The 10,024-nt window shown below is 42.9% G+C and overlaps 1 protein-coding gene across 2 annotated transcripts; it reads right to left on the bottom strand.

The window, feature by feature from the left end:
• Positions 1–1,443: 1,443 nt before the first annotated feature.
• DNAAF2 (dynein axonemal assembly factor 2) lies at positions 1,444–10,024 on the bottom strand. 2 transcript variants are annotated; one of them, XM_047767267.1, is made up of 3 exons: positions 8,053–10,024; positions 3,804–3,947; positions 1,444–2,224 (listed from the first exon to the last, which is right to left on the bottom strand). In XM_047767267.1, exons 1-3 carry the CDS (start codon positions 9,886–9,888, stop codon positions 1,787–1,789), a joined length of 2,418 nt encoding a protein of 805 aa, XP_047623223.1. In that variant the 5' UTR covers positions 9,889–10,024; the 3' UTR covers positions 1,444–1,786. The 2 variants fall into 2 exon arrangements, with proteins under 2 accessions (XP_047623223.1, XP_047623224.1); XM_047767268.1 differs by lacking the exon at positions 3,804–3,947 and having other exon boundaries at positions 1,651–2,224.

Here is a 10,024-nt window from a genome sequence, read left to right on the forward strand (position 1 = left end):
TAATTGTATTCAACTGGAAGTATAGACTAATTTCTGTGTAGATATTACAGATTGTCATTTCAGTCTCAGAAAATTATGTACCTAAGGGACAATCTCAAAATTGTTGCATCAAATGAAGTAAGATTCATATTGTGATTGAAAAAAAGGCTGTACCTGAGGCATATGGAAGTTCCCCAGCTAGGGGTCAAATCGGAGCTACACCTGCTGGCCTATACCACAGCCATAGCAACTCTGGATCCTTAACTCACTGAGGAAGGCCAGGGATCAAACCTGCATCCTCACGGATACTATGTGGGATTCTCACTGAACCACAGTGGGAACTCCTGGAATTGCTTTTATTGGGGTGAGCACTGCAAACCTTTCTATATTTTCTTAAATGTTCTAAAAATTTTTGTGAGAAAAATATCCATTGGAATTTTCTTCTGGCCTCAAAAATACTAGCTTTTTTGGTTGTTTTCATGTAATAGTACAATTAAGACAGTTTTCCTGCTAGAGCAAATGCTCAGATTTTTTAAGTGTCCTGTTCTAAAATTTGAAAATACAATTCTATAAAACCAAGGGATGTTTTCCTGTCATGGTCAACGGAAACTAATCTCACTAGTACCCATGAGGACACAGGTTCGATCCCTGTTCTCGCTCAGTGAGTTAAGGATCTGGTGTTGCCATGAGCTGAGGTGTAAGGTTGTAGAACTCGGCTCAGATCTGGTGTTGCTGTGGATGTGGTGTAGGCCAGCAGTTATAGCTGATTGGACCCCAGCCTCCTAAAAAGACAAAAACAAAAAAAACAAAAAACAAAAAAACCCAAGGGATGTTTTCATACTGTAATAATAACTTCCAAAAAATTCTTTTAAAATTTAGTTTTAAAAGTCATTAATAAATATAAATAACTTACTATAACATACACACGGTGACTTACCTATGAATGAAATACACAACTGGAGCAAAAATAGTGAAGTTCATTCAGTGTATCTGTATTGTTTGGATCATTTAATATTGGTTAGTAAAGTTCTTTTCTCTCAGACTCTATGACAAGCATAAATGCATCCTGTTTAGTGAGACTTAATAAACACATGGTTTTGAGATTCTTCTCCCCCAACATGTGCTCTAGTGTGCTTCTAGTTAACTGCATTCTTGAGAATTACTTTTTGTGAAGGACACAACTTAATGAAATCTTTATTTTGAACTTTATTAAAGTAATGGCAAGTAAAAGAAGCCAAAAACAACACAGAAATAAATATAAACAGGCTGTATTAAAACTAGATGTATATCTCTCCATTAGAAAAAATAAACATCAGAGGAATCACAAAACTTATCTCCATAATTAAAGAAGCTTTGTATAAACTCTACATGAAGAAAAATAATTATCTCCAGTTCCCCCATGACAATAAAAATTGCAAATTTTCATTTTATACTTTATTGAATGCCTTTGGTTTTTTTTGTTTTTTGTCTTTTTGCTATTTCTTGGGCCGCTCCCGCGGCACATGGAGGTTCCCGGGCTAGGGGTCAAATCGAGCTTTAGCCACCGGCCTACGCCAGAGCCACAGCAACGCTGGATCCGAGCCACGTCTGCGACCTACACCACAGCTCACGGCAACGCCGGATTGTTAACCCACTGAGCAAGGGCAGGGACCAAACCCGCAACCTCATGGTTCCTAGTCGGATTCGTTAACCACTGCGCCACGACGGGAACTCCTGAATGCTTTTGGTTTTAAGATAGTAAACTGAAAGAGAATATTTTAAGTCTAAAAATTTTTACTCAATCTTTAAATTTTAAAATTATATATAACTAATCCAAGTCATAAAGCAAAGAATTCTGAAAACTAAATGGGCAATGAGTGACATGATCTTTAATAATCTGCACACTACCATCCTGCATATTGGTTTCCCTTAAGTTGTCAAAACCAGGTGTATCGTGACCTGTAGTTTTGTTCAGTGATGAAGGTGGGTGATCTCCACCTAATTCTTTCTCTTCAATTTTCACTGGTCCTTTTAAATTATCTTTTGACTCTGCAAATGGCTTCTGAGAAACATCAAGAGCCTCTTGTTGCAAGCATGCAACCAGACCACAACTGTCGGCTTCTAGTACTTTGACTGCTACAGATGAATCAGAATCGGTTGTTGAGGAGGTAGGATGTTCTAGATTTTCTTTTTCAGTTAGATGACTTTCTTCATTGGCTCCTTCTTTGTTTTCATGAAGCTGCTCAGAGTTACCACATTCTTGCAACTATGTCAAGAGAAACAGCAAGTTAATAATTCTTTGAAACAAACAAAATTAAATTGTTCCCTCTGGAAACTTTTTTCAAATTGGGAAGGAAAAACCCAGGAGACTTGCAGATAGGCTTCCAGGCTTCCCCCTCAAAGTCATCCACCAAATGCTACCAGTCATTTCTAAACAGTGCAAATCTGGCATTAATTTCCTGATTAAATACTTTCATTGACTCCTCTTCAAGATAAATAATCCTGGCCTACAAACACTTTAATATGGCCTATTTTGCTTTTTTTATTTTTAGGGCCACACCCATGGAATATGAAGTTTCCCAGGCTAGGGGTCTAATCAGAGCTGTAGCCACCAGCCTATGCCACAGCCACAGCAACGTGTGATCCGAGCCGCATCTGCAACATATACCACAGCTCACCAGCAACGCCAGATCCTTAACCCACTGAGCGAGGCCAGAGATCAAACTGCATCCTTATGGAAACTAGTCAGGCTAAATGACCCATGATGGGAACTCCTAGCAGTCATTCTTATAAGGGCATTCTTGAACTTGAGTTTTCTTGCATTTCTGTTAATTTTTCAGCTCCTCTTCCCCCAGTTCACATATAAGTCAGCTGTATTAGTTACTAAATTATTATCAAGGAGTATAAAAATTATCAAGGAGTATAAAAATAACCAAATTTAAGATTCAACCAGAAAGAATGAACAAACTGTATGACACAGTTCCCATGGTTTGAGAGTCAAAAAGTCTTGTTTTTCCTTGGACTAGTGTAATTCCTGAATGCTAGTTTCTCTCTATTCCTCACTGGACAGTTATTTGGGGATTAAATGAGATAACATAAGTGTAAATGAATTGCAGATGTGTAGCACATAGTGAAATATATAGGAGTTCCCGTTGTGGCGCAGCGGAAACGAATCCGATTAGGAACCATGAGGTTGCGGGTTCAATCCCTGGCCTTGCTCAGTGGGCTCAGGATCCAGCGTTGCCATGAGCTGTGGTATAGATCGCAGACACGGCTCGATCTGGCATTGCTGTGACTCTGGCCTGTGGCTACCACTCAGATTAGACCCCTAGCCTAGGAATCTCCATACGTCACAGGTGCAGCCCTAAAAAGGACAAAAGACAAATTAATTTTTAAAAATACATATGTCTATTCCTCTTAACATAACCCTTCCCAGCCATTATGTACATTTAGTTTAAAGTTACATCAAGAAATCAAGAATCAGGAGTTCCCAACATGGCTCAGTGGTTAACGAATCCGACTAGGAACCATGAGGTTGCAGGTTCGATCCCTGGCCTTGCTCAGTGGGTTAAGGATCCAGCATTGCCTTGAGCTGTGGTGTAGGTCACAGACACGGCTCGGATTCCACATTGCTGTGGCTCTGGCATAGGCCGGCAGCTACAGCTCGGATTAAACCCCTAGCCTAGGAACCTCCATATGCCGGAGGTGCAGCCCTAGAAAAGGTGAAAAGACAAAAAGCCAAAAAAAAAAAAAAAAGAAAGAAAAAGGAATCAAGAATTAAGTTATTTGTTAGGCTTCAATCTTGTCCCAAATCACTATGCTATAGAGCCCACGAAAATCCTTACCTTTGCATGTATTTCAATCTTACTATCAGTAACCTGAAGAACTTCTATTAATGGTGAGCTTAGGGGCATTGTCTGTTTGAATGGAGAGCTTAGAACCTCTTCAAGAAACTCATTAACATTTTCTTCATTGATAAATAACCTTTCCTAAAATAAAAAGAGAAAAAAAATTCTCATCGCTCATACTTGACAGAGTTGTATCTAAAAACAGCTCATAGAAGTGATCACATAGTTCAGGATCACACTTTTTAAATGTTTATTTTAATGTTATTCCTATGCTATTTTGGCAAAAGAAAACTGAGTATTGAACAGATACAGAATAAGAATAGCAAGAGTAGGAGTTCCTGTCATGGCTCAGTGGTTAATGAATCTGACTAGGAACCATGAGGTTTTGGGTTTGATCCCTGGCTTTGCTTAGTGGGTTCAGGATCCAGCGTTGCCATGTAGGTCATAGACGAGGCTCAGATCAGCGTTGCTGTGGCTCTGGCATAGGCGGGTGGCTATAGCTCAGATTAGACCCCTAGCCTGGGAACCTCCATGTGCTGCGTGCGGGTGCAGCCCTAGAAAAAGACAAAAAAAAATTTTTAAAAATTGCAAGAGTACATACATATGGAGAAAAAGACCCTAAAAGAAAAAGCCTTAGCTCTTTTTCAAAGTCTCTGTTAAATCCAAGGTATATTTCCCTCCTAGATAATCTTACTCACACATCATATCTTCCTTTTTTTTCTCTCAATGTTTTGTAAGAATAACATCACTTCTAGTTATAAATGCAGTCCAAGCTGTAAAATGTAATTCAATTTTAGAACACTTCCTAGTGAGTCAGCTAATGATACATAAGACAGAATCTATTCAAATTTTGTGTGATAAATTTGCCTTTCAGTTCTTGGCCAGGTAAGAACCACTTAAAACATTTTATTTAAGAGAAGTATATTCCATTTTTAAGCATTGAGATAATTCACTGCAACACTAGCACAAGCTATTTATAATAATGAGGTATATTTCCGAACTACTATTAGGATATGCAAAAAATCACTTTTACCAGAATCCCAAACACATAGCAATTTGTTCACATTCAAATATGTCAAATGAATATAGGTATACAGTTTAGGCTTTAAGGAATAACCTTTTTTTTTTATTTTTTTATTTTTTTGCTTTTTAGGGCCATACCCCCAGCATATGGAGGTTCCCAGGCTAGGGGTTGAATCGGAGCTACAGCTGCCGGCCTACACCACAGCCACAGCAATGGGATCCAAGCCAAGTTTGCGATCTACACCAGAGCTCACGGCAATGCCAGATCCTTAACTCACCAAGCAAGGCCAGGGATTGAACCTGCAACCTTATGGTTCCTCGTAGGAGGATTCATTTCTGCTGAGCCACGACGGGAACTCCTAACCATATTTAAAATTCATAAATCAGTTCACTTTTACTCCAAATAAAAGTGTTTTCCTCTGTACTTTAATACAAACAAATCAATTATGAATAAATACAATTCATTTGGTCCAAATTAGGGGGAGGAAAACCAAAGAGATTAGTTTCAAGTTCCCTTCTATTAAATACTGTTTAAACTTGTGAACACCTAACCAAGCAAACATGAACCCTGGTGACAGAAAAATTTTACATCTGGAGTAATTTGTCTTGCTATTTAGTTGAAGATCTAGAGTAACAGTGTATTGCAGAAGCCCTCCCATCAAAAGTCTTCTGGTCTCTGGAAAAGACTTACACATTAACTGCCAAAAATACACCAATATTTTAGTCTTTAGTTAATTCAGAGAAGAGTATTTATAATGGAAGTGGTTATGATTAAAACACAAAGGAGTTACATATACTTGCCTTCTTGCCTAATGATTGATTTTACTATAAAAGATACTGATTTTACAATAAAAGATAAGAATTTAGCAATCCTAAAGCTCTAGGAAAATTCCCAGTGACTATTTAAGGCTTATAGAGATATATTTTGTACTTGTTTATGTGTAAAGTAATAATTCTGAACTTGAAAGCCACAAATCAGTCTCTTTATAATTATTTTGATATGTAATAATATAATAATATAATCATATATTATGTCTACCGTTGTGATTTTTAAAAAATTTACTTTTGGAGTTCCTGTCGTGGAGGAGTGGAAACAAACCCGACTAGGAACCATGAGGTTATGGGTTCGATCCCTGGCCTTGCTCAGTGGGCTAAGGATCCAGTGTTGCTGTGACCTGTGGTGTAGGTCGCAGAAGTGGCTTGGGTCCCATGTTGCTGTGGCTGTGGCATAGGCCGGCAGCTGTAGCTCTGATTCGACCCCTAGCTTGGGGACCTACCTACATATGCCACGGGTGTGGCCCTAAAAAGACCTAAATAAATAAATAAATAAAAATAAATTAAAAAATACACTTAAAATTTTTTTTTTACTTTAGGAGTTCCCGTCGTGATTCAGGGAAACTTGAGGACACAGATTCGATCTCTGACCTCACTCAGTGGGTTAAGGATCCAGTGTTGCTATTAGCTGTGGTGTAGGTCACAGATGCCGCTCAGATCCTGCATTGCTGTGGCTGTGGCACAGGCCAGCAGCTGTAGCTCCCACTGGACCCCTAATCTGGGAACCTCCATGTACCGTGGGTGCAGCCCTAAAAAGGCAAAAAAAAAAAAAAATTAGTACTTAAAAGTTGGTCTAGTAAAATGTAAAAAAAAATTGAACATTATGGTTCCATCATCAGCCTCAGCAAATGTGATGATTAATGAGTAATTATAACTCTATTGCAGGCTTCAAAGATATAATACATAGTTGCCCTAATCTTGTTTGGGTCTAGTTTCTTTACTAAAAGAATGTTCACATACTAGAAAATCAAATTAAAATATATTCCCTAGTATTCTCTCAAGTGTTTTTTCAAAAGGCCTTTTGCCATGTTGTGAGCTATTTTCACATTTATTAAAATAATTATAGGAAAACAACTGTCCTTTCTTAAATTTCCCCCTTCTGATGACATAAACAGTCAATTTTATATTTTATATTCTCACAAAGTATCTTACCTAGTCCTGGCTATTTATTTTACCATTTTTGGAGGGTTTCAAATTAACCTCACAGAAGATACATCTCATAAAATAAATATTAAACTTATTAGCATATTTCTAGAAAAACACAGGAAGTGAAACTTCATGGCAGGCTAAAGCCCAGGGCCCAAAACTTATTTTTTAATATATAATCTGTGCAACTAGTGTTGGGAATTAGGAAATTTAACCCTTGAATAGGTTAAAAGAGCTAAAAAAAGAAAAAAGTAACATTGATCCAAGCCTCACTCAAAATCACCAATTAATTGTTCACTTATAAGTTTAAAAAGTCCTATAGAACTTAAAATTTTAAGCAGGTTTTTTTTTCAATATTTATTTGCCAATAGTACTGGAGTATTGAATCTAAAATTCAAGATCTTCAGTAATCTAAAAAGTGTAGTAGCAACAAATTGAATTATTCATCAAAATTATATCCTAGGTAAACTTGATAATGCACAGTCCCAATTTTCGCCCAAAAGAGATGGAGCTGATGTTGGTTCCCAAAAATGTTTATATTACACTTTGTTAAATGCCAGCCATTGTGCCAAATACTAGTAGGGAAATAACGATGAAAACAGATGCAAAAAGAGGTCCTTTCAGTGTAAGGTTAAGTCCCACCACAGGACAACCCCATCGACACCAGTGACCAAAATTAAGCATCACCGTATGGCCAAGAGGGGAAGGGATTTAGATTCACCCCGGGTCTGAGTTCGTTTTCCTATAAAAGAACTGTGTGGCACAGGCTGGGTTACTTTTGCTCTGCGGAAATGAACTGTTACTTACTTTTCATTGCTGGAAAAATCTATTTACCAACTAAAAATATGGCCACAATAGAATGACTCAGATTTGTGTTTCTGACTATAAAGTTACAGCCCTTCTCTCCGGAAGAAAGCACCCTCAACTTTTTGTATACAATTTTAGAGTTCTACGGATCCCTGAGAATCTACATATATCTTCATCTTCGAGGATCTGAAACCCATCCACAACCAAGACCGGATGTCTTAAGGTTTGCGGTGGGTTTTTTTTGTTTGTTTTCCGTTTTTTTCAAAATGCGGTTAACGCGTACTGACATCTTGATCAGGTGTATCAATTTTCAAGTCATCATTTGAAAGAAGTTACAACGGCAAATTCTCTGTTTAGGATGAAATGAAAGGATGCCTGTAAATTTAAAAGTGGGAGAGAATATTTCAAGTAGTAAGACTCTAGAAAGAACTGTTACCTCCAAAGAATCGTTGTTTAAACCATAATACCACTCTCTCCAAAGTCCACGGCACTCTGGAGATTTGGCCAGTTCTATCACTGCATTGTTTGAAGAAATGCTAACCACTGGTTCTTTGGTACTCAATTTATTCTCTGGAGTAAATTGCAAAAAGAAGGTATAATATACTAAGTCTTGGGTGGAGAAACACAATCTGTACCACAGGGGGGTCACTTCCCCTTGAAGACTCTGAGGCTGGATGCAAGGCACTTGAATGAGCAGAGTCAGAGATTCTTCATCCTGATTACATTGCAGAGGCGGACACAAGGGTTCCCCGCGGTCTGTCCCGGGACCACCCATGGATCGATCAACAGGCTCCCTGCCTGTGCCTCCTCCGGCCACGTGCACTTTGACACCAAGAGCTGGGCGCGCTCTCCCTCTCCCTGTAGGAGACCTCCCGTCAAGGTCCCCGGATGATTTCCAAGGAGCGCCTCCACCACCGTCTTCAGGTGAGTTCCCTGCTCTGGGAAGCGGCTCCTCCCCAATGCGAGCTGTTGATATTGCTTGCCCGCCGAAATCAAGCTCCTCTGGTTCTGAGACAAGCTTCTCCCCAACGGCCTCCGGGGCAGGGATATCGGCGCCTGCAGCTCCAGCTCGGCCGGGATCAGAGCCTCCGTCCCCAGCACGAATCCCCGCTGGGCCCGCCTCCCCTTGGCGAGCGGAAGCGCATGCCGCGCCATCAGTTCCGGGCCGGTCGGCGGCCTCTTCCGGGGTCGCGGCGAGCTCCGGGAGCGAGACTGTCCCCGCTACCGGAAGCGTGACTACCAGCTGCCGCCGGGCCTTGTTGAACTGTGCCTTGCCGCGGCTGTCATCCACCCGGTATGGAAGCGAGAGCCGCAGCTGGTAGTCGGGTTTCCGCGAGTCGAGGCACAGCAGCTTTCCAGTCACTTCCAGCGCTGCCTGCTCAGCCGACCGCAACAGCGGCAGCTCAATGGTGACGACCAGCTCGTGGGGCACAGTGCTGGGGGCCGAGTCCCGAGAGCAGCGGTAATCCTGGAGGTCCACGTGGTGGCGCTGCACCACGCTGTGGCGAGGCTCTGTGGGGGCGGGTTGCTGGACCGGCTCGGGAGGGGAGGGTGCCTGGGGCCGGGGGATCGCGGCACTCCCAGCGGCCACAGGGCCCGGGTAAGGGTAGGGGAAATCAGGGAGCGGGCTCTCCGGTTCCCCCTCGGGCCGGGCCGGGACGCCCCCGGGCAGGGGCGTGCGCAGCACGGCAGCCTCCGGGGTCCCCTTGTACTTGATCTTCAGGGTCTTGGCATTCCTCCGGTCCAGCTTCACGCCGAACTGCTTCTCCACGGCCTCCAGAGCCGTGGTGTCCAGCATCTGGCGGAAGCGCTCGTGGCGCCGGGCCAGCGCGAGTGCGTCTGGGTGGAAGACCACGTCGTAGACTGTGTAGCGGATGCCGCGCCCCCCCGCGTACTCGCGGCCGGGCGCCAGACTGTAGGGCAGGGACCACTGGCTGCCGGACGCCGCGCTCCCAGAGCTGGGCCGGCTGCTGGGCGCGCCCACCAGGGCATTGCTGCATACATTCACGAAACAGCGCCGGGCCCCATCCAGGCTGGTGCGCAGCACGTGGCCCGGCTCCGGGTGCACAAACCGCACCTCCACGCCGCGCTCACGCTCCAGCGCAGTTATCTCCTCCTCGTAGCGCCTCCGGTTCTCGGGGTCCGTGAGCTCCTCCGCATACTCAGAGAACATTCGCCGGAACTTGGGGTCCTGGAAAGCGGAGGTGAGCCGCTGGACCTCCTCTCCGCTCAGGTCCAAGTCCTCCAACGGCGAAGAGGCTGCCTTGGCCATGCTGCCCCTCCGCTCCTTCCCAGTGGTCAGGGGAGATCGATCCGAGACAGAGTGGGTGGGACGAGCAGTGTTGTCGCTCTTCTGCGGAGAGAGAGGCCGCGGAGGCCAGTAAACCGCTAGACTGTTGAGCCTTGGG

The sequence above is a fragment of the Phacochoerus africanus genome, chromosome 2 (assembly GCF_016906955.1).
Source record: "Phacochoerus africanus isolate WHEZ1 chromosome 2, ROS_Pafr_v1, whole genome shotgun sequence".
Lineage (NCBI taxonomy): Eukaryota > Metazoa > Chordata > Mammalia > Artiodactyla > Suidae > Phacochoerus > Phacochoerus africanus.